This window comes from Aquila chrysaetos, chromosome 11, assembly GCF_900496995.4.
Source record: "Aquila chrysaetos chrysaetos chromosome 11, bAquChr1.4, whole genome shotgun sequence".
Lineage (NCBI taxonomy): Eukaryota > Metazoa > Chordata > Aves > Accipitriformes > Accipitridae > Aquila > Aquila chrysaetos.
This window is the reverse complement of record NC_044014.1, coordinates 24,264,327-24,291,166: the sequence shown is the minus strand read 5'-3', so window position 1 is coordinate 24,291,166 and position 26,840 is coordinate 24,264,327. Positions and strand designations below refer to the sequence as shown.

The 26,840-nt window shown below is 42.7% G+C and overlaps 1 protein-coding gene across 17 annotated transcripts in view; it reads left to right on the top strand.

Moving 5' to 3' along the window:
* The window catches only part of CAMK2G (calcium/calmodulin dependent protein kinase II gamma), a 119,193-nt gene that overhangs the window by 70,863 nt on the left and 21,490 nt on the right, over nt 1-26,840 (top strand). For all 17 annotated transcript variants that reach the window (XR_003925803.2, XM_030030937.2, XM_030030935.2 and 14 more), the window contains exons 6-13: nt 661-733; nt 3,845-3,947; nt 4,836-4,919; nt 5,790-5,884; nt 8,510-8,632; nt 10,919-11,002; nt 11,665-11,707; nt 21,124-21,164. Coding sequence is in view for 16 of the 17 variants with exons in the window: in XM_030030937.2 (XP_029886797.1) it covers nt 661-733; nt 3,845-3,947; nt 4,836-4,919; nt 5,790-5,884; nt 8,510-8,632; nt 10,919-11,002; nt 11,665-11,707; nt 21,124-21,164 (646 nt within the window). In the remaining variant the exon portion in view is untranslated. The remainder of the gene's footprint in view (nt 1-660; nt 734-3,844; nt 3,948-4,835; nt 4,920-5,789; nt 5,885-8,509; nt 8,633-10,918; nt 11,003-11,664; nt 11,708-21,123; nt 21,165-26,840) is intronic.

Below are 26,840 nucleotides of genomic sequence, written 5' to 3'. Positions count from 1 at the left end.
AGTGCAGCACACTGCACTTAACAGGGAATGAGACTGCTTCTCAGATCACTAACTCCTTAAGTGGGATCTGTACTTAAAAGGCACCCAGCAAGCGGGTGTGTGCGCACACTGTGTATGTAAAGTGCTTGAGATGCTGCTCTGAAAGCTTTGCAAACTGGCAGGCGCCCAGGAGTCATCATCCTGAATTTGCAGGGGGACGCTGCTGCTCTCTAAAAGTTTATTCTTTGCTTGGGACTAGCCCAGCTAAATGTTTCCTGGAGTGATTGGGTCTTGCTTGCCCAATCTTGGCTGCTGTTTGCAGATACTCGGGTGCCTCAGTTCTCCTGTGTGGGGTGGGCACTGTTGGCTGAAGGAACAAGTGAGATGCTTAGTGTGATGGGGAGGAAAGGAAGGAGATGATGGGAGGCAGGAGAGAGGCTTTGTGGTCCTGCTATAGATAGGATGTTTAGCATCCTGTTGCTGAGGGGGGTGGGGGTGACCAGCTGTGACAGTACTGAGCTGTGGCAACCAGTGGGCATGATGAAGGAATTCAGCCTGGGGTCTTGAACTTGCCCTGGTACAAATATAAAAGTTAGGGAAATAGTTCTGGGATGAGATGAGATGCCAAGTGTATGTGTGTGTGTGTGCATAACTCTGTGTGTCTCTCCCTTTATCTTGCAGCCACTGTATTCATCAGATACTGGAGAGTGTGAATCACATTCACCAGCACGATATCGTGCACAGGGACTTGAAGGTAATATTTCCTCCGTGCCACAGAGGCTCAGGAGAGCAGCCAGGGGATCATTGGAAGAGGCAAGACAGGAATACTGTGTTGCCAGCTGGCAGGGTTTTTTTTTTTTAACTTGAACTGGGCTCAGGGGTTCCTGAAGCACAAATTCGCTCCTTCAGAATTTTCTAGAGGGTGTGCTGAACTCCTGAGGAAGTTTTCAGTCTTCATGAACCTTGCCAGCTCTCAGCCTCTCTGAGGCAGCTCCAGGATGGAGTAGTTGTGAACCTTGGAGTGCGGTAGGCTTTCAGAGAAACTTGGGTAGGATTCATTATAATGAAGGACGCTTTCTAGTCTGCCATTGAAGAGATCTCTAGAGACCTGGGGCAATCTCTGTTCAATCTGCCAGGATGAGTTTGTCTGCATAGAGCATGTATATTTTTATTCTTCACTGTTGCCAAACACATGCCATTGGGCTAGGGCAGAGATGCACAAGAATTTTTTGTGTCATTTCTTTCTTCTCTCATCAGTAGAAGTGCTTTTAATCTAAAACCAAAACTGCTGGCTAGTTAAACACTGGGTGAATCAACCATTTGCCACATTATAACACATTTATAGACCCAGAGCCCCCGCAGTGTAGTTACTTAAACTCCCTTCCCACGCAGTGCCAGCTGTACTGGGAGCTGGGCAGGCTCCAGAATGAAGAGGTTTGTGCGGGAAGGTCTGCCTGCCCTGCAGCCTTCTCTGTCTAAAGTGGGAATGGTGATGGCCACCAGTGGTCCAGTTAAATTAATGCAGGATGACACCTGCTACTAGTGTTGGTTTTGGTTTGTTATACAATGCATAAGGGGAAAAGTACAAAAATATTTTGCAGAGAGAAAGGTAAAAGCATGTTGCAAGCTCAGTGGCAGTGTTCCCCCGGTGTTTTGATCTAGTGGACAGCTGTTAACCCTTAGTGTTTCTGGCAAACTCCTGTGCAACACTTGGCTGCCTGATTCAGAGCACTCTGAAAAGATGCAAGTGATCTACTATGGAATGGCTTCTCTGGATTAGAGCTGACACCTGCTCTTGAGAAAGCAGACTACAATAGGCACTACTGCCCCAAATTAGGGCCTCTCTGAAAATCAGTAGTTTTTCCAGTACAGGATGGTTTAAGTTTTCCTTTGCATCCTGTGTTCAGATATAATCTGTTTGCTTCCCAAGTTTTGTTTGTGTGAAAATTGTGAACTTGTTTAGAACTTATCAGCTGCTAGACACTCCCCACTGCAGTTAATGTGTTTCTTCTGTTACTTGCTCTGATTCACTGAAACTCTCCAGGCCTGAGGAGTAGCCATTCCTTTTAGCAATAAAAGATCCCGTGCTCTTTATTTAATAATTAGCTCCTTGCCAAAAGCTTGGCCTTCAGGATCAGTGTGTAATAACTGCAGAGCTTGTTTCAAGTGAAGCTTTGTCTTTTGCAACTCCCTCTCATAAGCCTGTCTTTTGGCTGACGTTCTTAAAGAACTTAAAATGTTGAGCTGCCCATAGGGACCACAAGAAATTAGGGAATGCATTCACATCCTTACCAAAAAGTATGTGAAACCTAAGACAACCCATATGTTTGCATACATGCACATGGATAAGCACCATTAGCCTTAAGGTGTTTGTAGCTGTATTTTAGAAGCAAACAGTGCTTAGCTAGCACAAGCCGGGCCTAAATTTCACCGTTTCTTAGTCAAGCCAAGCCCAGGTGTGATCTGAAGTTGGGAGGGATTTTCAGAAGACTTCATTGGTCTTCTGCTTTAGGGACTTGTTTACACTGGTGAATTTTCATCAGTGTAGCTTGATTAACACAATCTTTTCCACTTCCCATATAGTGAAAAGCCAGTGGCATACAAATGTATTGAGACCCAGTTCCCCTTCCTTCCATGCTGCTTATGGCAAGGACTATGATGGGCAAGGCTGTTCTCCCTTCGTTAAAGCAGAAGCAAGGCACATGCCCAGTACTTTAAGGCAGGTGAATGAGCAAAGCGTCTTGTTCCTGTCAGGCAGAACAGGGATAGAGGCTTGCTGTGGGATGGAACTGGTAAGCAGGCTGTAAAAAAGACCTTCATCGGGTTTTTGAAACTGAGACAACCTCCTGTTTCTGTATTTCCAGGCTTCCATCTTGCTTAGTTAAAAAATCAAGTTGGTATGAATTTCACAAATGATCAGAAGGGGGTAGGATGAGAAATCACATTTGTCCTGCCTGTCTACAAGTTGGGTTTCCTGCAGAGCTGTAATAGCCACCACCTTAAAGGCTTTGGGGTTTTGAAGGGTCCCATGTAAGTAGCTGCTCTGGTGCTTCAGAGGAAGCTGCTGAATCTCAGTCCAGCTTTTGGAGTTGTGATAAGCCTTCTGCTGAAGCCGTCTGCTGGAACACAACAGAATTATGATTCGAGCGAGATTCATGTGAGGGGCAAAAGTCTGCCTCTCTTTCCTGGCACATGGGGGAAGTGACATGGCTGCTTATGGTATAGGTGTTGGCAGCAGTAGCAAGAGAGCATATTTTACGCTGCTGTAAATATGTAGCATGAAAAAACAGCTTACAAGAACACCCACTGCTGTGCTGCTTATGCCAATATGAGGCTGAGGCTTTTTCTGTAAGGGATGAAAGCTACTGCCTATCCAGATGATGCCTTCCTGCATTATGGTGCTGTATTTGGCAGCCCTTATTAGCATCATATTTACTTTTCCAGTGCCTTGGGGACTCTGTAATGTTCATGGGGAGAAACATCACTGCAGATTGTATCTACTGCATCTTTCCGCCTTTTCCTCTCCCCCTGATTACTCTCTGCGGGGATGACAGAAACAAATTTTGGGTTCTGTGCTGCAGGAACTGTACTGCCAGTGCCCTCTGGTGTCAGCATGTAACGTATGGGCTGGGTTAGGAGAGGGTCTGTCTCCCACAGAGGATTTGTGTTAGATTTGAGGATTTTCTGCCACTCTAGGTCAAAGCCGTTTGTTGCTGTTGCTCTGCCCTCACCTCAGCAGCTTTAGTACATGCCTGCTAAGTTCAGTCAGCAGATTGAATTTAATGATGTGAATACTGAGGTAGCAGACTTTAATGAGGATGTCAAGTCTTTCATTCTTACCCCTTCTTTTCTTTCTTCTCCCCAGCCTGAGAACTTACTACTGGCAAGTAAATGTAAGGGTGCTGCTGTCAAACTGGCTGACTTCGGACTGGCTATAGAAGTCCAGGGAGAGCAGCAGGCCTGGTTTGGTAAGAGTGTTTGAGCTTTCCCACTTTTGCTCCCCCCTTTCCTGGTGGCTGGTTGAGTTGCACCCGCCCTGAGTACTTTTTCTCAGCTCTTCCAGCACACTTGTGTGTATTTGGCATTGCTGCTTCCTTTCCAAGCATCACAGCCTCTGGGTCCTTGGGCATGAGGCTAGGTGCAGTCAAGGAAAGAATATGATAAATAAAGACAGAAAAAATGGCTATATATTTCTCTGTTTTTCTTCTGGGTTTACAGTAGATGCTAGTGTGAGAGACGAATGCAGCTGCTAAGTTTAGACCCTGATCTGAACTTTCCTACTGCTCAGGAGTGTAGACATCTGGAATTTTGTTTGGTCATTTTACAGAAACGCATTTGACCTGGCCTTCCCCAGGCATATTTGGATCTGGCCTTATCTTTGTTTAGCTAAAACATAATTAGAAATAAGACCTTCTCAGGCTAAACATCAGCTCTGAGACTCTGCAGCGCTGCGGAGATTCTAGAGAGATGGCTGCTTTCTCCTGGTCTGCCCATGCCATTTGGCAATCGGATGTGTCCCATCTGTGTCTTGTGTTTTCAAACTCCAAGCCATTATATATAACAATGATATAAGGCCTGGCATATGAGTTTGTGCCCAGCTGGTTGACATGGTCCCTCTTTCTTTTCTATTTTTCTTGCAATACATAGACACTTGATCCCATCTGATTTTCTTTTTTTTTTCTTTTTTCTTTTTTCTCTTTCTGTTGGTTTACCAAGAGGTAGCTCTAGCAAATATGAGATGAAGGGTGGGAAATGGCTTTTTGAATTTGTTGGTTACCACTAGTGGATTTTGTGATACGGCAAGATCTCTTGTGCTTGGGTACTGTAAGTACTTCATGTCATCCATTTCCTGGCAGGGTTTGCTGGCACTCCAGGCTACCTCTCCCCTGAAGTCTTAAGAAAAGATCCTTATGGAAAACCAGTGGATATATGGGCCTGTGGTAAGATTCTGTCAAAACGTTTTACACTTAAACAAACCATTTCATGTAGAAGAGCAATTCCTTATAACCTATTGCTGGGAGGGTGCTCCGTGCTCCTTCTTATTGGGTCGAGAGGTGAAGGCACACTTGAGGATAAGCACCTTGTGTAGATGGAGTTAATATTGGAGCCTGAACTCATTTGATTCTGGCTCCTAATCCTTTCCTCAGGCCATCTATCAGGTGTTTGAGACTCAAGAGATAGGACCTGGCTATGCTTTGCAGAGTCAGTTGTTTAGATAACTGTAGCAATTTCCTATTACACTATGTAAAAGATGAAATACTGAAGAGAGCTGATTTTTTTTAAAATGAAAAAACGAAGTGTACATGTATCTGGGACTGATAAGTTTAAAGATATATGATATCACTGTTGCCTGACATGGACTAAATGGTTCTCTGCAGGCCAGGAGTGTTAGCTTTGTCAGTGTCATTTTTGTCCCAAGACCATGCACAGTAAGCATCTAAAAACATAGTTCTTCCTAAAAAGTCCCTTGCTGCCCAGCAACCCCAGGGGATGTGGCTTCATTTTATTCTGAGAGAGCTGGGAGTTGTGGCTCACTAGCCATGATAGCCAGAGGAGGTTAGAAGGACCTCATGCACCTTGTTCTAGCTCCTGGTAGCTGGTGTTAAGAGCTGAACATGAAGTGCCAGGGAAAGGCTCAAAAGAGGAGAGGTTTGTACTATCCTTTTCTACCTCAGAAGGCTAAATATGATGGCAAACGAAGATATAGAGCAATCATTGCCTTGGGGACTGTCAAGAGGGAAGGAAGAGGGGCTGAAGGAATAATTGGCGTATTAGCCTAACCATAGTATATCTGTGTCTCTCCCTCCCAGGAGTGATTCTGTACATATTACTAGTGGGGTACCCTCCCTTTTGGGATGAAGATCAGCACAAACTCTATCAGCAGATCAAAGCCGGAGCCTATGACGTAAGGGCACTTTCTTGCTGAGTACCTGCATGGGTGTAGAAGCCATCCAAAACATGGCACTATCATACTTGGTGTCCAGCAGCAGGCCCCAAGCTACTATGCAAAGTGATGTTGGGTGTGTTCATATACCTCCTTGTCTTCACTGCCTGGGATACAGTCCTGTTCGGGGCTACTGAAAGGATATGTGGAAAGCATTGCAGTGGGCACCAAGAGGTTGCTGGTTGTTAGGGAAATGCGGAGCTGGAAATACAAATGGTGGGAAATGGTGTCTTGTAGCACATTTACCACAAAGTGCTGCAGATGTAGCCAATGTTAACTCTTTCAGAGGAGCAGAGGGAAGGTAGAATGAAGGAGCCTGTCTTCATCAAGGCCTAATTAAAAGTATGGGGCAGCACTGTGTAGAATAATAGCTTAAATTATGGCTTCTGGTCTCCTCATTGCCATAGTGGAATTTCTTCCAGCCGTGGAAAGCATGGAGCCCAGTGAGAAGACTGAATGGCAGGGGCCTTTGGAGGGGTGGCTTTGTGGTGGGGATCAGCGTGGTGGGTTGGAGGTTCTGATAAAAAGCCAAACAGTTCATGGAACAGTTCTCAGAGCATGGCAAAACTGAGGTGTAAGGGAGGAGGAATAGCAAGGAGGTTAGTACTGGGGAGCAAAGGTGGTCTAAAATGTGGTTTGGGTACCACAGCTTGAATGTTGGACATAAATTCTTCCATGTAAGGAGAGGCTCGGGAGGGAAGAAGGAACTCCTGGAAAACCTAGCTCAAAGCCTGTGGGCATGAATATCAAGAGGAAGTTGGGGAGTTCATTTTGTAGGCTGTCTTGTGGTTTGTATGTAAAAAAAGGCAAAAAAAAAAAAGAGCGAGGGTTCTGCTGGACCCCAGTTACCTCCCAGCTTCTGTGCCTGAGACCATGAGAGCAGCTGTACTGGTGAGAGCAAAGGTCTGCCTAACCCCGTGTCCTGGCTCAGTGGCTTCCTGAGTGAAAGCGAAGTGATGTCTTTGTACTTGATAGCCTTAAATGGACTTGTGTTCTTCTCTTGCCTTCCTGCCTCTCTTGTTCCTGTGTTGCTTGTTCTTATTTGAAGTGGTTTTGCACTAATTATATCGATAAGGATTTTCAAAGCACTTCAGGGGTTAAATATCTAACTCTTTCTGTAAGTCATGAGGAATGAAGTGCCTGATGCCTCCTATCTACCTGTTGGTTTTGAATTCTTACCTATAATGAACAAATTCTAGTAGATTCCTTTCCTGTTTTGCCTGGTAGAAAACAGCTCAAGTTTTACTGGCGTACCTGCCCCTAGTGTCCTTACCCAGGCACCAAGGGGCCTGTATGCACTGGACTGGTCTGTTGTTCTCTCTTGACCATAGAGGAATTGGTAACGGTGAATTGGACTTTGTGCTGTTGGGTAGGAGTTTTGCACGGCATTACCATGAATGCTTCAGAGTTCGGGTGGGGGGAAAGTGTCCTAGCTAGAAAGCTCAGTCTCGTAATTTTTGAGTAGTGTCTTGCAACATTTGCAGAACAAATTGTATAATGCCTTGCTGATGCCTGAGAATGCAGAAATAAAATTATATGCAAATCAAATATGATGGATGTATTTTTATGACCCAACTGAGCAAAGCACAAAATGCAAGAGAAAAGAGATGGGATAAACTTTCTAAATAATGTAGTACTGTAAGGAAATGTTCTCAGGATAGATCAATCTTTCCCCACCCCTTAAAGACAGGGGACTTTATTCCAACAGCACATTTATCTTTGTGTTCTCAAGTTCACCTGCACTTGTACAGTAGATTCATAGGAGGGAGACATACTGCATTTAATCTCAGTGTGCTGTCATCTATACCACATGCAAGCAGCTGGAGGATGGCATAAATATCTCATCTTTATCATTACTAGAATTATAGGAGACAGCAGTTACCCCTCATGGATGATCAGCAGATGAAATACTTGAGATTCTTGTCTTTGTTTCCATGCTTCTGTATCCCCATCCACTATTACATCTCTCTTGCTCCCCATGTAATGATTTGTGGTATGGTAGATGCTTGCTAACAACTTGCTGGTGGGTTGCTACACCTAAGTGACTGGTATTGTTCCAGGATATTGTGCTTTAGGGTGGGGAAGGTATACATGATGGGATGTTCTCTGTTAGCGGTTTTCACTTTCATGAGGTTTTGCTGTAGTTAAATGTTTGTGATTTTGCATATGCTGTTATAGCTTCTTAGCATGCTGGAGAAAGAGCAAGGTGGGGTAAAAAAGATAGTGCTTGTGTTTTTCATGTCAGAACTCAGTTAAAAAGACCTGTGACTTTACTTTTTTTGACTGCTGAAGTGTGAAAGAAATTCAAAGGTCTGAGTGATTCCTAAAAGGCTTTTAAACTGTTAATCTTCCTGCCTGTGTCTGGTGAATGGTACAGATGTGTCCTGCTGTCTGGTACCATTCATTTGCTGGATTCTGTAGGATTTTCATTCAGCGTGGGTTTTCACAAAAATTGATGATTTTGCAAATATGTTGGCCCTTGTATCAAAAGGGCAAAAGCTGGAATTCAGCTTTGTAGGAGGGAGAATCTCTTTTGCTAGTAGAAGACATTTTCAGTTCATCATCTGTTCCTTCTTCCTCTTTCAGTTCCCATCACCTGAGTGGGACACTGTGACTCCAGAAGCAAAGAATTTGATCAACCAGATGCTGACGATAAACCCGGCAAAGCGCATCACAGCTGACCAGGCTCTCAAACATCCATGGGTCTGCGTAAGTGTTTTCCTCTATTACAGATTGATTTGTGGTTTACCCTGAACTGACACATCAAGAAGACTTAGCTGCAGGGAACTCAGAATATTTTAAATATTTCAAATTGTGATTTTTTTTTTTGGAGGCTGGCTTTCAACAATCCAACTTTGTCATGCTGTGGTGCTTTTATTGCCACTGTAGGAAAAAAAAAAAAATCCCTTATTCTTTTAGAAGGTTTGTGAATGTCCAGTTTCTGGTTTTCCCCCCATCTCCTCTTCCAATCCATATCATCCTAAAATGTCAGATGGAGTTTGGCATCAGACAAAATATTTTAGGATTGTTTTGTTCTTCATCTCTACTTCAGTTTATTGCATTGCATCTTTGCAATTTTGGAACATTTCTGCAGTGCTGCAGCTTAACTGGCTATAAACTTGAAATCAGCAAAAAATCTTTTGCTGTTCTGTGTATGTAGTCTCTGCCTTGCCAGACCCCACACATAAGCATTTTTCATCTTCTGCAAAGTTGTCAAGGAAATCCCAGAATGCAGCTGGGAGTGGACGTAGGGGAGGGCAGCAGTGGTGCACTTTTATCTCTGCAGGATGGAATAGTTCCACCTAATGGTGGTGCTAATACCATAGCATGCTTCTGCCTTCTAGTATGTGTCTAGTGTTTTCCTTTGCTCATTTGTTCTTGAGAAGCTGTGGTGTTTTTTTCCTTGCACCACAAAACAACAAATTAGCAATTTAAACTTATGTGAACATCTGTATAACAGGAGTGTAGTGTCTGCTGTGAAGTGATGAGAGTTCCTTGGAAGTCAAAACTTCACACTAGCTGAGACTTTGCATCTCTGTTTTTTTCTCCTTGCATACTTGTAATCAATTAACTTTTGTCCAAATGCCTGTAACCAAAGCTGTATGTATTATGATAACTCGCTCCCTGTGGCAACATAATGTAGAACAGTTCAAGAGAGGCTTTCCTTCTCTGAGTTATGGGGAGTTCAATTTCACTTCACAGCCATTTCAGCCTCTCACCCAAACTTCCTCCTGTTGAGTCTGTTGTTTCCATTTGCTCTGCAGTCTCTATGTGTGCAACATATGTTTTCTTTCTGGAGAGATATTGCTCCTCTGAAGTAAATGTGGTAGGAAATCTTAAAAGTTTATCTGAGACACTGAGTTTCTTAGCATTGCTGAACTTCTGAAGTACGTGTCCTGACTCTTGTAAGCCCACATTGAACAACTGGACATCACTGTCACTCCTAAGGAGGCTGGATGAACAGTGACTGCCAAAGTTGTTAGAGGACAGTTTAGCTATATTCTCCCTCCACACTGCCGTGTGTACTGCAGCAGGTCACTAGCTTTGATGACAGGATCAAAGTAGAGACTTCACATGAAACTAGCTGAATATGAACATGGTTTACAGTTCTTTTGGGTATTGCAGATTTTTTTTCCAAGTGGGAGAAGGGTAATGGCAGGTTTGCACACACTGATCTGCCAAGTTAGTAATTCACACGCTGTCCTTGTAAAGGGAATTCAGGCTTGTGGCTCTATGCAAGAGCAACAGCTACTTTGGCATTAGTCTCTGGTTTCCTTATGTGCTCTAAAAGCCTGGCAGCATCAGTTTCTGGTTTCCTCATATGCTTAATGACTGGCAACACTTCTGGGAAGTTCTCATTTTGCAGCTGATGGGATCCCAGTCTACTGTGGGTGACAGGTGTGCATCACTGGCTAGAGGTTATGCTCAGGTTTTTGCATTGGTACGATAGAGCTATATGATCTTTCCTCTTACACACTGAAAATCTGTTTCTGCAAAACTGATGCAAAGATGCCGAGGCCTCTGCTAGTCAAACACTTACGTTCAGGGAATTGTCATGTCCAGGAAGGCTACAGCTCAGTAGTATTCACTTACTGCTTGGAATTTCCCCTTAGAGCCATAACTAATGCAACGTAGATATTTTCTGTAGTGCCTCTAATTCAGTCCCCTGTGGGTATGCTTGTTCATTTGACTTTGTCTTCTTACTGTCTTGGTCCATTTGTGTGCCTGCAAGACAGGGAGCATTGATTCTCACCTGTACCTCAGTCATAGAGTTTCTTGGGCACAGTCCTGTAATAGCCAACCTTGACTTAATATGTCTTACTGTATTGGGAAGTTCTTAAGTTATGAACTCATTACAGTGTTTTGCAGCCATGCAGTGGTGAGAGACTTGGCCACGTCAGCTTGCATGTCATGGTTGTGTGCAAGTGGAGCAAACTCCCCAGACTGAATTAGTTAAGAGTATGTTCTTGATCTTTTGCTGTTCCTGTTTTTCAGCAACGATCCACTGTTGCTTCGATGATGCACAGGCAGGAGACTGTGGAATGCTTGAGAAAGTTCAATGCTAGAAGGAAGCTAAAGGTATGTTCTAGTTTGCCTTAAGTTTGTTTTTAATCCTCTGAATTTGAGGTTAATGCCTTCCTAGCAACAGTATTTTTTTTTATGATTAGCTCACTAACATTAGTGAAGTACTTTATGTGGGCCTCCAGTACAGGGTACTCAAGTAGTGTATTGAGGAGCTAGGTAGTTTCTTTCTCCAAAGCTGTAAGTTTCCCATGCCTCTTCTGCTACATAATCACCCCTTCTATGTTCTGCAATAGAGTTGAAATAGAGCAACTACTTAAATCCTGGGGCTCTTAGTTCTGATCACTGTCTGCCTCCCAGTTAATAGTGTATCAGTTGCCTGTAGCTAGGGCAAAGCCTCTGGCCTGTGCATGAAGCACCTATCTGCTGTTTGAAAGCTAGGAAGCAACTGTGTCTAAGCATAACTTAGTGCCATTTTAGATTTCCTAGGCTATCCTGCCTGGCCTCTAGCTGCCGCTCTAGAAGGGCACGACTCCGAGCAGTCCCATATCAGGTCCAACAGCCACATGTGGGAATCCTGGATATAACTAGGACTTTCCAGGGTAGCATTGGGATACCTCTGCTTTGGCACCTGACGCACTGTGTTCTCCACGGGTCAGCCCAGCCCCTTTCTGAAGTGAGTGACACTGTCTGTTATGCCTGCTTTCTCTTCCCCACAGGGTGCAATCCTCACAACAATGCTTGTGTCTCGGAATTTTTCAGGTAAGTTCTCATTGTTCCCATCCCTTCCTTGGTTTTGTTTTGTGTGAGTGGTCAGGATATTTTAACTGTTTTGGGGTTGAGTAGGAGGGGAGGAAACATGCTCACAATTCGTCATGGTGCAGTGGTGGTCGCTTTGCCTTGGCTGGCGACCAGTGTGACATAGGAAGTGATTTGTTTGGGGAGGAGCACATGGCACTGTAGTCTGGTACTAAACAGAAATAAAGTCAGCTGCCACAATCCTCTCAATATACTTAGTTATCAGATTATTTTGGGGAAATTCTACCTGGCATTTGTTAGCTTTCACGTCTGAAACCAGGAGTCAAAAACTCTTATTAGATAGCAGTGATTCCTTTAGACCTGAGGGAGGGACACAGGGCAAGTAATAATATTGGTGAGAATAGGGACAATAGCTATTTGGGTATTGTATTACTTTGACTCATCAAAAATGGGTCTGAAGCATCTAGCTATTACAGTTTTCCTTCTTGGAGTCTCAGAAGTGGTTTTCATCCTTTTAAGCTTAATAACTGGTAGTCTGGCTCCCACCCAACTGCATTACGTAGTGCACTTACTGAAAATGCAAATCTCAACATGCAAATCGGTGCTTTTTGGAAGATGATTGTCTTGGCTCAGCACATCTAGGTGATGCAGTCTTATCTGTGTTCACTTCCATTTGGGTGGAAAACCTCCATTTGCAAGTGCTTTTGGTTTGTGGGATTGTTTGCTTTCTTTGCCATCTTTGCCATTTTTTTCCCTCTTTTAAAAAGGGTAATCATTGAATGCGTGAGTCAGATTTTTATTGCATCTGCCTACAGTTACTTTCAAGTGAAAGTCTGCCATATGGATAATAAGTGATGATGAATGAAATGGAAGTGTATTAATGTCATCTGGCCATTTACTAATGGTGGATACTAATACTTGTATTCTGGGTGATGTTACAATAAACTTCTAATTGGCATGAAAACCCCATCCCAGCATTCAAAGCACACTTTCATGCATACATTCTTTTGTGAAATCAAGGCAGCATTTTTAAATGGTGTATGGTGATTTGAAAAAAAATTAAAGGATGTGAAATCAAGCTACAAGTAAGGGACAACCCTCAGCAACTTCAGAATGGTTTTTCCTTGGTTCTTGCTTTCAGGTGAACCTGTGCCACTATGTCGGGACTACTTGTGGCTACAGCAATTTCTCTTTACTGCATTTCTGATAGTTTGGCCTTAAATGGACAGAATAATTTTCTCCATTCACCTGTCCCAGGATTGTGCTATTACAGGACTTAAAAATTATACATTGTTTTCTGAGAATGGTTCTGAAATAACTGTTTGAGGAGGTATGGCACAACAACACGGCTTCTGCAGGACTGTACGAAACTTAACGTTTTCTTGGGCTTTCTGCTAGTGTGAACAGTTTTTGATCTGTTCACACAGCTAGTTTTTATTTCACCTAATTGATGATTCTGAAATAGTCAGGGTTTTTATTTTTTTTTTAAACAGCAGTTTTAGAGTCATTTTTAGTCTGCAAATGTTGTCACTTCTAATGAAGCTGCAGAAGTGCTTGGGTAAGAAAATCTCCTGTGGCCCAGATTCTGAGTACATGAAATGCCTGAGAGAAGGGTTCTCCTTAATGATGTGTGACCTATACATCCACTTATTCCCTGAGCTAGTATCAAGGAGGAAAAGGCTTGCTCTGCTCATTCTTCTCTGTCTCAAGGGCTGAAGCTGCTGGATCTGCTTCGGTTAACAGCTGAAGAAAAGGAAATCCTAGGTGACCCATAGTGAGTGCAGGGTTCTCAGTATCACTGAGTTCTGCTTTGAATATAAGCTGCAATCCCAGGTAATGAGACATACTAAAAAACTGTCCAGAAACAAATGTTGTGAATTTAGATGCAAAGCATTTATAGCCTCAGCGGATAGTAGCAATTCCTAATATTTTGATGTGTTTTGAAAGTGGGGAGATCAGCTACTCTTGTTTTCTTTGCAGGACTGTGTGTAATATGAGCTTGACTTTTTAAAATTATTATTATTTTTTCAGTTTACTTAGGTTTTTTAATTGCTGCAATTGAAATACATAAATCTGCTGGAATTGAAGAATAAGTGCGTGCTAACTGAAAGTAAAGAATTACAAAGTCCATGTGGGAACTTTGGGTAGAGCTCAGACTTTTCCTATCACGATAGGTCATCTAACTGCACTTGAAAAGTTCTGAAATAGTACTTGCTTCTTTCCCTAAAGACTTTAAGAGGTTTTTATTTTCTCTAATGGGGTGACACTGTTTTGTGGGCCTCTAAAAGCCCCATTCCCAGCAGACGGGGAACTAGATTTATGAAGAAAGCAGCTTCTTCCTGTTTGGGGATGAAATCTTCTAAAAGCTTCTTCACAGACGTTTTGAACCAAGAAGAAAATGAAGGCTCATGTGACCCTGGTATGAATTGATTAGGCGCGATAGCACTATCTGCAGGAAATAGGAGAAGACTTCTTTAATCCTGTTTTTATTGCTATCTCCTGTCATACATTTTGTAATATGGAGTTCCTTCATTTGAAAGTGTGGTTTTAGCTTGTGACAAATGGTATGCTTACAGTCTGTAGCAGTACTTCTCTTTTTTTCCCATCAAAAAAACCTTACTTTTTACGAAGCAAAAAAAAAAAGTTTCTGTTCTTTTGTGAGTAATCTGTTGCTTGCTATGTGCCTTTTGCCCCAGATCAGTTCCTAAAGATGAAGGAATGTGATCTGGCTCCTTTCCCCAGTTACAGTATATTCAACAATTTAATATTAGCTGTTTGTGGTGGTTCTTAAAAGGTTGTGTCTCAGGTCAGCTGTAGGCTATTTGTTAAAAGCAGATACAGTCGCACTCCTTTCAGTGTAGCTCAGGAAACTGAGACCTGGTTACAATAAGGGGTTTGTAGTTTCTGTCCACACTCTGGTAGGTATTCACTCAGCTGCAAGAGAGAACGTTGCAATATAAACTTTGCTGTGGGATATTCAGAGTTGCACCAGGGTATACACAGGATAATTTGAGTGCTCACTTGAGGCTTTTGATGTTCAGATGATCCAGGCAAATGCTGATTTTATCTGCGTTCACTTATGGAATACAGAAGTACAGTCAGGTAAATCAATTGATTAGATCATAGGCAAGAAACTCCTAAATCACCTTCTGAGAAGTAAATGTAAATTTATTACTAGGAGAAAGTTGGCAAGGCTTTCAGAGATTCCTAATAGTTGCAGTATTTAAGAGTGCCTGGACTCATTTAAGTAGATAAAGCTCTGTAAGTAAGCCTGCTGTAAACTGAGTGAAAGGATGGACAAAATTGGTTTTCATCCTAGAAACAGCCATCTTCACAAAGTGCTGAGAAGTGGCTTTTCTCCTTAAGTTAATTTTTATGCAAGACTTACAAGTGGACTACATGAAATTCTTAGAAGTGTTTTCCTAACTGGATTGCAAGTGTTAATTTGGGGAGGAGTTGTTCAACAAGCTTTCACACTCTATGAAATTCATTTCTCTGAAGCAGTTCAGCACAAGTCCTGTGTGTTACCCTGTGTTCAAAATAGATCCCAAGGCAGACGTTGCAGGTAATTAAGCCTTACGCCTGAAACCTCTATCTTTAACTGATGCTGAGCTTTTTTCTTGGGAATTGTCACTGCTTGCTCAAGTCAGTTTTGTGAGGGAGCTATTACAGCAGCTTGTGACAATAGCTGGAATTCATTGCATGTCTCTACAGATCCTTATTAACTCTCCATTGTGCAGTTTGGGGTTTTTAACTAGATAGGTGAGGTTGAGAGAGGCTGGAGGCAGATCCAGGGAGCAGAGTGCTTTCTAACTAAGTAAAGAAGGGCTGAATATGCTTGTGAATATTTGGTGTAACCTGTACAGAGACATTTTTCAGCTGACTAAAGAGCAAGAAGGAGGAAATAATACAAATACTGAAATGGTACTGAAATATTTCACTGTTCTATTATACCTGCCTTCCAGAAATGTTTGTGAAACTGAATTTTTTCTGTTTTGTGTGTGTATACATATATAAATTTATACTCAGATTGGAGTTTGGGTTCTTTCCTTTAACCAAAGTACAGTTAAAATTGTGCGAGTAATATATTTGAAGTTTCTGCTGTGTTGTGTTAGTTATGTAGATATCCACTGAGGACCAGAAATTTGTATCACCTGACTCATGTGAACACTAACCTCCTGGTATGAATTCAAAGGATGAAAATATGGAGGGAAAAATTTATCAAGATATTTCCAGAGACCTTTGAATAAATGAGTAGGAGATCACTGGGAACCACATTTCCCAAGCAGAAGATGAGGTCACATTTAATGAAGAATTAAATTATTTTTAAGTGATTTCTCTGTATCTACTAAGTTGCTTAAGAAACAGTCAGGGGTTTCAGAGAGTGATGCTCAACTACTACAGTGTGGACCTGCTGAAGTAGTGTACATCAGTAAGTAAACTTCCATTTTGCAGCTTCCCGGAATCACATGGATTTCATTGCTGCATTTAAATGTTTAGCACTATGGCCTGAGAGTCTAATTTATCATCAAAATTGGATTTAAATTATTATAATAATTCCCTTTACTTTTATCTTCCTCCCTAAAGTTCAGGAGAACTCTGTGAATGCCTTTTCTTGTGGTGTTTGCCCTTCACCCCTTCATTTCTTGGTTTGTCAGGAAGTGGAGTTTTTGTAATATTGCAAGAGATGTGCTCACCTATTTTTATCAACTCTTGAATTTTGGACAGACTGGGACATTCAGGCTCAAAAGTATGGAATGGGTGTTCAGGCTGTTTCGACCCTTTAAGGTTCTGCTCCTGTTTGTGTGTGTACATATGCATACCTGCGAAGAGAGTGTCCCTCAGGATGTGAAATTTCTGTGTTGTCAGGAAGGTGTTTGAAAACATTAATTGAAATGTCACAAACTATCAGGCTGGCTCACGGTTTTTGGCTTTTTGTACATAGTCTTGCTGGAGAATGTTTTGGTTTTCTGAGGCTGGCCGAGGTGAAAAAAGCAGAAGGAAATCATCTGGCTCCCACACAATTTCTCTGTTACTCACTAGTGGGAGAGCTGGGAGCAATGTGGCTCATGCCAAGAGGACACCACTGGGTTGTGTATTTCAGGCTTTAGTTTTAATGAATGCTCCCTCTTTTAATTTTTCTCTGAAAACCATTGGGGCATGTCTGGGAGATGGGTGAGCATCTTCAAACACTATCTAACCTTGAGGTTTTCCCAAAGCATTGGAAGTATTTGTACAGTGCTAGGCATTGTCTGTGCCAGATGAGATGAATTGGATAGGAAGGAACGTGTCTGCTATGTCTAGAGATCCTGTGGGTCCAGATCACATAAAGGTTTGCATTGCCTAATGGGTTGGAGTTTTTACCTGCCTTTCTACCTGCTTTTACCCTTTTCTCTCTGCTTGTTTTAAAAAGAGTGTTTTGAAGTGACTGACTGCTTTTCATGACCCTTTGTTTATCCTGTAGCAGTTCTTTGAACAGAATCATTCTAGTCTTGCCGAGGAATAGAAGCCCTCATGGAAGGCTTTTCATTGAGGGAGAGAAATGTTAAATGTTGCTGCTTGTCTGCTGCTCAGGTATGTTTCTGGAGCAGTGGTGTTGTTTAGGGGGCAGAGGGAGTTAATAGCAAAGCAGGATTTAAAAAAAAATAATAATCAACTATTAGAGAGAGAATGCACACTGTAAATTCTGCCAGGCAGTTATCCCATGCAAATAGGTTGTCTTTCTATTAGTCTCTCACTTAGCACATAGCATTCCTGTGCAATTGCTATTGCAACACATTCCCATACCAAGTCACTGGAGAATCTAAGAGAAAGGGGACTGCTGAGACGGAAGCCAAAGTGATGGTAGAGAACGCAAGACAACAACTCCCCTCTATTCTGTGAAATCACTCTGCTGTGTTTAAACGGCTGCTTCTAGAGTGACTTGTGCCTAAATAGCCATCATGGCAGAGACTTAAGAGTCAGTCTTTGCTCTATCTTGTCCTTAATAAATAGATGTTCTTGAAGTTACACTGCATTTGTGGGCATCATTTGTAATGGTAGCCAGAGGTGTCTCTTTGTGGCTATATACTGCCTGTCAGTTGGTTTGTGGTGAGCCCCAGAAGTGCCATCAAGTTGAGAATTAGTTAATCAGACTTTCTCATATTCAGAGAATATGAGGATGACAAGTTGCAGCTCTATGTCATTGGGAATTCTGTGTTGGTATAATACTATTTTTATTTTAATAATCAAGTCTCAGAAAAGTCCAAAATTCTTTGTGGTGTAAATGCTTGTGTTTAGAAGCCAGAACTTGGCTTGTCTGTTAGACTAGCATCATTAGTTAGTCAGGCTTAATAAAAGCAACCTCAGTGTTATCCCTGCATCCTAAAAAATACTCTCTGGAAGCTTAAATGAGATGAGAAACATAACTGAGATTTGACAGCTTGGGACAGGGCAGACCAGGGCAGGCTGGGTGAAGGGCTGCTCTCTCTGGAAGAGGAGGAGTGGGGCTGGCGGTGGGGAGGAACTATCCAGGGCTGTGTTTAGAGTGGGTATTTCAGTGCCTCTTGGAAATTCCCTCCTCCACTGCCCCCTCTTGGCTCTGGTACATCCAGTGTCTAGTGTTTATTGCTGATGAGTTCAGTGTTAGGGATTTGTGTTTCTGCCAGGAGCGTGGTCCAGAGCCCAAGCTGTTTCCTACAGAGGTCAAAACTGAGAAATGTGGGAAGACAGAGGGGTATATGGGGGGGGGCCTTTTGTGTTTCTCTATAGAGATTAACTGGAGGGTGTCTTGTTAAACCAGGAACAGAACTGTGCTTTTAAGTTACCGGGTTAGCAGCATGTGCCTTTGTACTGTTTCATTATAAAGGAACTCTTAACTCCACTAAGAAGAGGGAATTTAATCCCTTTAATGTGTAGAGGAAGTAGGAAGGATGGTGAAAATAAATACTAGTATCTCATGCTTAGAAAACTGCAAAGCATGGGTACAAGACCATTTCCTGAACAGTAAAGACTCTGCCTTCATGTGTCCTTGGATTTTCTGCCTCCTGTTGTCTCTTTGCTAAGTTGCATGCTGGGTGATGCTGCCTGACTCCTAAAATGATTCTTGTTACTGGAAGCCTTGTCTGTTGCTTGCTGCAGAAATTCCACTTGCATCCCCATTAATTTCTGTCTCACAACATGTACAGGTTGACCTGTGGGTAAATCTGCATGCCTCCCTTTTGTTTGAGGTGTCTGCAGTCGTCTTTGCATGTGAATGCTTTTCATGGGCTCTCCAGTTGTCCTTACAAACCACGGTATGATGCATGAACTAAATACACCACAGACTGAGTTTCCTTCTGCAGTGCTGGGATGCTGACAGGCCTGTGGGAGAAGTGTGCTGTGCAGAGGTACAAGCAGGGAAGGGGGCTGACAGGCAGGCTGCGCTGGGGAGCATTGGGTCAGCATTACATAGTGCTGGGCTGCACAGAGGGACTCTCAGCTGAATTTGCTTTAATGGTGTAGAATGTGATTTTAGCTGTCTTTTGTCCACAAAGACAAATGTGAGGTTCTGGGGAAACTGCAGAAAGTGTAAAAAATGTTGCTTCCCAGCTTGTGTCTGGGTCATTCCCAGGACATAAGGTGGTGCTGTTTCCCTTCTCTGATGGTTTTTTTTTTTTTCACTTCAAGGATGTCCTGTTTGTGATATTTGTTTAGTTGCAGAATCCTTTACTCCTTCAGAAGTGTTCTAAGGCCATAACAGTTTCTTGTTTTCAGCAGTTGCTGTGTGAGATGCCTTGATGTATGTGTGGTATAAATGCTGGACCCCTTTTGACCCCGTGGTCATGTTCTCCTCACTTCCAGGTCGAATCAAGCTGTCTTCATCATGCCTTGAAGGTGGCAAGAATTTCTCTGTTAGATTCAGTCTTGCAATGCTTTAGTATGTGTACACTCAGCAAAGAAACTGTTGCAGGACAGATGAGTTGCTTGGGTGACTTTGTCTGCCCACCTTCATGTGTGCACATTAGAGCATTGTGTTTTGACACATCACATTGAGAAAACCTCTGCATGAGGTTCTTCCAGTGTTCTTGGATGGTTTCTGAGAGCAGGAATGAAGACAAAATCCTGATCTAGATTTATACTTGCATTAGGAAGTAGAATTAGGAAGACCAATTCAGAGATTATAATAAACTTATTATGGGGTGCCACCTCGTTGTTGTGAGGAGATACCTTAGTCCTTGCACCAGCTCAGCTAATACTGTCTAGTTAATCCATATCTGTAGGGTCATATGGTAGGGAAAGCAAGGCGGAAAATGCTTTTGACACAAAACTTGAACAGTTGCTTGGATATTGCAAAAGCATTTTTGCCTAATGTTGCTGCTTCTAGAGAGAGACTGAGCACTCTGTGCGCGAGTTGGTCAGCAAGTCTTTGGGAGCGAAGCATTTCAACAGTCATGTGAGCATTGTCTTAGGACTTGCCTTTTCTCTAGGCCTTATCTTTTCTGGAGCTAAAATCCAGGTCAAGTACCCAGACCCGTATGCTTCCCAGCAGCTGCTTAGCAGAGGCATATCAGTGTGTTTACAGAAGTTGAAACAACGGAATATGTTCTTCATGGGTAGGCAAGCTATGTTTTATATCTGTTGAGGTTGTAGATGGAGTCTTACTGTTGACAGTCATTGTCAACATACCAGTTACCTGTAACAGATGGAGCAGCTCCTTCATCAGACCTAAGTGTGCCTTCTGCCAGGCATTTGTTGTGGGTTCCCTGTCTGGGCTTATCATGCTCTCCCTTTCATTGCTAGTGCCAGTTGTTCAAGCTGAGCACAGCAGAGCATCTTTATCTTTCAGTGAAGAAATTCAGCCTAGTTCCTGTCTCTTTTCTCATTGTCTTTTCCTTTTTTTTTTTTAAACCGTTATCAGAGGCTGCCTTTTGCACTTTTCCAGTCTCTTCCTTTCAGCTATCCAGATGTTTCCCCAGAGTAACTGTGAATAGTAGTAATTAAGAGGCCTCCACATTATCAGTGCCCCCTTTATAAGCAAAGTCTGTTATGTGAATGGCTGCACTTGAGGGGAAAGCCTTTATCCTGTTGCAAAGATCTGGCAGATTTCTTTAGCATTTTTCCCTGTAACTGCTGGTACTTCTGGATGGGGTCACAGTGTGTGAGCAGAGCACTGAAATGGAGCTCTAAAGTCTCATTTCAGACTTGGTCTCCTGAGATGGTGAAAGTGGGAGCATTTTTGCCTAAGGAGGTGAACAACAGCTAGGATGGGTGACCCTCTGCCACCAGGATGGATTTGATGAGTGACTTGGCCTGTTCTCCAGGTCTCTTGCTGTTAGAGAGGAATTAGCAGGATGGTTGTCCTTCTGAAGTCTTGTGCAGTTTTGAGGGAAGGCGGGGGGGGAGAGAGAGAATAGTCTTGAAACCAAAATCTGACCTACTTCTCCTGCTTCTCTCCACAGCTGCCAAAAGCCTGCTGAACAAGAAGTCAGATGGAGTGAAGGTAAGTTCTTGCTTTCCCATTTCACTGTCTCTCCCACCATCTGAACAGAAGACAGCCATTTTCCCTGGTGCCCATCCCCTTCCAGGGTAAAACCACAGCCCTGTCCTGTGGCTGGGATTGTTATGTTCCCCCTATAATATGTATTATTATAGCGCGCCAGGTGGGATCTTAATATTCCTTACATGCACCTTATACATCACACAACTAGCTAAGTGCACTGTTGTACCAGCAAGATTTCTTTTTCCCCTTTCTCTGAAGTATGGAGAACTGGTCAATGCTGTGGATTAGAAAGACCAAGGGTTTGCTCAAGTGTGACACACACCTCTGACTAGTCTGTTCTGTTCAGTGCAGAATGCTTCCGGGTATCAAAATTGCACAGAGCAATTGTCAGTGACTGATGATACCCAGCAGACCCCATGGAAATCTCTTTGTCTTCCTCCTTGGACAGATGCTGAAGGTTGAGCTGGGAAGAGGGGTGGAGAAGGAGGAGCCTCCAGATGTTCATGTTTGGACAGAATGGAAACTGAGTCATGTGTTAGAGTTCGGTCCCTGTCCCTGAGGGCCAGGCACTCCCCTGTTCCCTTCTAAGGGGAGTTATTTTTTCCCCACTTCAATTTCACTCTTTGTATGCGCAGTCATCCTTTAGTTCTGGAGGTCAAATAGGCCATTCCCAAGGCTGTATATTGTTGCAGGCAGTACCCCTTCACCATCTGGTACTGGAGTAGAGACAGTTATGGGCTAGAGCACTGTCTTCCCCTAACTGTTCCAAAGGATAACTGTCCTCCACATGGGAAAGTAGGGTTTGGTTTATTTGCTTGCATTTTCATTTGAAGTCCAAACATTTCTCCACAGCTGTTAGGCAGAATAGTTCATCATCTGGTTTTGCACTGTGGACAGTCTTCATTCTCCCCATGGTGGGGGGTTGACAGGCACACTGCAGGACCAGCATGCTTGTTCTCTCCTGCTCTCTTAGCCCTTTTCCATTTTAATGAGGCTCTGTTTCCAGAGGGCTCACAATACAAGCAGGCTGCTGGAAAAAGAGGTGTTTTCAGAGGAGTTGTATTTATTTTAGGTACTACTCTAGTAAACCTGCTTTCTTGCAGTTCTGCTATGTTCTGCCCTAATGACACCCAAGTTTGGGGTTTTTTTTGACCAAAATGCTATAGTGCAACTGCTGTTCTTGCCCTAGGATACTCATCTTTGAAATGTACCTGCAAGAGTGAGCTCTTGTGCCTTTGCACATGCCTGCCTCTTGTACCAACATGCACTGAACACATGCACACTAATACAGCAAGTGTGTTTTGTCGCATCTGTCAATACGGAAAACATTGCAGTAAAATCCCAGTGGAATAAGAATGGGTGATCCCAAATGTTGTGAACTGAGAACCAGCAGATACTTGCTTCAAAATCCCAATGTGGCAGGGGAAAAGCAACTGGGAAAGCAGCAGATAGCAACACATCTACATAGTTTTTGTTACCTACCTAGAAAAAACTCGCTTTCTTCTCAGGATTCTTGATTTCCAACAGGCTCTCAGGGAGTGCTACAGCTTGGGTCAAAATCTTCCAGAAGTGGACAGGTGATGTGCACACGGGTTTTGAGGCACAGCTTCCTGGTCATGTAGTTACAAGGAGACCTGTTACGTTAAAAGACTTCCAGCTCCATAGAAAGCTTGTGGTGTTTGGTTTATTGAGAACACGGTGTCTTCCTCTGTGAAAAGGGTAAAGCTGGATTTGCTTTTCTAGCTGAAGTATTCTTCAACTCTTCACAGTATGTGTTGTTCCTGATACATACAATTGAATACTTGTGATAAAGTGGAAGGTAGATTAGAGATCACAGCATTCTCTGTACGTGGTGAATGGGGTTGCCCTCTGGGAACCTCTTCTCTACTTCTGCACGACAGTGGAGACCTGCAGTCAAGACTCTGCATGCAACTTCCTTGCTCCTAAGTGTTAGAGCGGTCTTGCTCTGCAGTATGAACCTGAGTGGTGCCCATGAGGGGCATTATACGCTTTCAACCTGCACTGAGGGCCCTCCGAAGAGTTGTTTAAGCTTCCCATTTTCCCCAGACAGCATCTATCTTCAGGTGTGGTTTTTGAGTCCTCACTTCTATAAGCTTTAAAACTCAGAAATTATATATTTTTTCCTATAGCTGGTGTTTTGAGTAACCCTCTTGCTCAATAATGCAGACTTTTAAAAGTACAGGTCTCTTCCCCCTGGTGCTAAGTTTGGACAAGATGGAGAGCAGGTGGTGGTCTGTGTGTGTTTGTAGTACATCCTTAACACTTCTGTTGTAGGATTTCTGTGGCTACATGCTTATTTCTTTCCTTGCCCTGGCTGTCTACATGTACAGTGCTGATTCCCATTAGTCATCCTATGGAAGTGTAGCCTTTTACCACTTCCATTTGCTTATTGGAGCAGTATTGACACACTTGGCTCCTGTGCAGCAGTCTCTGTGCTGGTCACTGTCTGGCTGGTGGCCTCACCGTTGTGACCAGCCTGCTTTTCATGCATTGCTCCTTATGCGGGAAACTTGTAATTTTAGCCCCACTGATCTTCTCATCCTAGGTAGTTCTGACAAACAACTTGTGCCAGTGACTGGTTGAGTTAAGAGCATCTGGCCTTGCGTTACTTGTAGTAAACTATGATTTTCTGCCCATTGCAGTAGTGCAGAGCACAGATACCATGACTTGAACACCAAATAGATTTTCAGCTTTGTGGTATTCTTTTCACTCCAACTTCCTATATAAATAATTTTACATCAGATGTAGGTTTAGAACAAGCATTGCATGCTGTATCTTTAACTGTAGTCTGCTGCTGACCACCTGCCATGTGGTTAGACTGTTTCTTATGTTCCTTCCAGATATGGAGACTCCTGGTTTGTTTGGTGGTTGGGTTTTTTGTTTATTTGTTTCTTAAAACCTTCTTGGAAATTAATTCCTTACGGAGATTTGAGAGGAAATATGTTTGTTTCTTCACTGACTTTATCCGGTCCAGGGTGACTGTGCTCCATGAGAGTGTTGCCATAGATGTCCACACAGTAGATGGGAATGGAAAGAGTATTTCTTCCACAAACTGATGATTACACCAGTGTAAAAATTAATGGCTTTAAGCCTATTGAAAAAAAAACATTGCCAGTTTGTCTTAATTTACTTTCTGTTCAAGGTAACTTTCCCATCCTTTTGGCTGGTATTCAGAGCTATCTATGCTAGAATCCTGCTTTATTTGACAAATGCAGCAGGAATTGCTATTACATAGTAATAGGCAAGTTTGAGTGAGGCCTATATGTCTTTCTCATGCTTTATTCCCAAGAACTCCATGACAGTGTGTATTGGTGAATATCTGATGCAAGGTGCAGCATGTTGTTGCTGATTTAGCATAAATGAGAGAGGAATGATATATTAGTCATTTGTGGTGATATGAGCATCTAGGGTGAGTCGTGTTGAGCTGATATGTAAGAAAAAACCCACATTTTTTGTTTCTATAGGAATTGGCTTTAATCCTTTGCTGAAGGAAGCCTAACACACTAAAGCAATGGGGATGCATGCATTTTACTTGCATTAGACCATTTGGGGTAGAGTGGGGGGGAAGCTCAAGTGAGGAGGGGAGGACAAAAAGGAAACATTTTTTTATTCCGATGTACGTGTTTCCACACTGGGGTTATTTTGATAAATTTCCATGTGTATGACCCTCTCCTCTGGCAAATTCCTTTCCAAAAATCTATTTGAAGTATTCCTGGCTTTCATTTTGCACTGCTGCTTCTATTTCAAGTACTAATTCTGCTAATTGGTAGATATTTCATCAGCTTGGCACTTGAGAACTTCTCCATTATCTTAAATAATGAATGATTTAAACTGCCTTGAATCTTAAATTGTCCCTGCTCACCAAACCTTTGGTAGTGCTGCACTCACTTTCTTCAGGCAGAATTTGGATCCAAGCTGATGGAGTAGCAGCAAGGAAGGCCCAGGTTTTATCCCCAAGGAACATGCTTTTCTGCTTTCAAATCCAGAAAGTGAGGCTAGAAGATACTGGGTGACGAATTGCAGAGCCATGTCACATACCACGTGTCTTGTGGCCACCACTGTAGGTCCCAGGTATTTTTTTTTAAGATTCTGAATTTGTGAGCAACATTGTGCAGCTGCCATTTTAAAATTGACTTTAGATAGTTTCATGTCAAATCTACTTGCTTCCTTGTTCCTCTTTCTGCCTGTAATCTGGACTTGCCATCCACTGCAAGGTGAGGGAGGGTTTAAGGAATGGGCTGGGACAGACATCTGGGTGAAGATTAAGGACACTTTATGCTGAATGTCCTTTCTCTGACCTTGTTGGGATCTGGGCCCCCTGTAGTTAGTGTTACAGTCCTACTGTTGATTTTTTTTGTCTCTGGGCAGCACTTCAAACAATTGTGTTCCCTTTTTTCCCAAAGGGGAATTTCCCTTCCTACTGGTGTGAGAGGATGTGTGTGTTTCCAGTTCTAGCAGGGCCTGTCAGATCCATCTTTATAATCAGAATTTGTTAATGCACAAAGTGCTATTTTTAGTTAAGTATGTAATTGTAAGTATTTTAAAATTAGTTCTCCTCTAAGCTCTTTGTCAGTTTCTTCTTCTTTTCTTTCTTTTTTTTTTTTTTTTTCTTTCCTGAGCACTTCGGTTTGGTTAGAGGATACAAATTATATCAATAATGTTTTTCAGGCCCAGTGTAGCACTCTGTAAATAGTAACTTGTGGAGAATGCTATGAGATGCAGGAGATTTTAACAGAATTCACTTGCAATGCTCTGCAAAATTTGTTGATTTTCTACCTTGTCTTGCTGCGGCACACTGTGTTCCTTCCCAGTAAAAGCTGAATAGCACAGCTGAAAGGAGAACTCAGCTGAAAGAGTAAAAATCCAGATTTTTGGTGTGACAAGGTTAGTGTTGTAAAACCTGCCCTTCATCTTACATAACTGCAAAGAGGCACCAGTTACCATTTGTTCTGCTGTTTGTAGGGAATATTGCAGTAAGTGTATATTTGATGCCTGGTGGGTACCAGTTTTCACTGCTCTTTGCAGAGTAAAGAGTATGTGGGCAAGGCAGGCTACTCTGTAAGCTGGCATGGCTGCTGAGAAAGCAGTTTGTGAAAGTGTGCCTTAGGTAGAGAAGGCACAGTAGCAAGGTGAACCAACAGGTAATGCTTGGAAAACCTGCAAGGGACTGAAAATCAGCAAGGTACTAGAAATCCCCCCTTGCAGGGGTCAAGTAACATCCATGCAGTGACCAACAGGAGTTAATGCTCCTATTTCTGTATCTGGACTTTTTATGATCCTATAGCTATACTTTTTAAAGATTGTTATGGTGAAGTTAAATGAGGAGAACCCAAGTTCACCCGAACAGCACAGTTTTATGCTGAAGTGTTTTGTGCAAGATGCTTGGGGAGCACTTCAGATCTGGTTTAAGTGCTTGACATCCAGTAACACATTCTACCCACCTTTGATGCATTCACTTTTTTTACTGCATTGTTGTAATGCCTAGAAACTCCAGCTGAGATCAAGGGTCCAGTGTGCTTAGCACTGTAGTGATGCCTAAGCAGAAAATCCCTGCCTCTTAGCTTACAATTTAAATAGACAAGCTGACAAAGGGCAAGAGAGAAGATGGATTGACAAAGATTAAATGATCTGCTCAGCATCACACAAAAGGGCTAA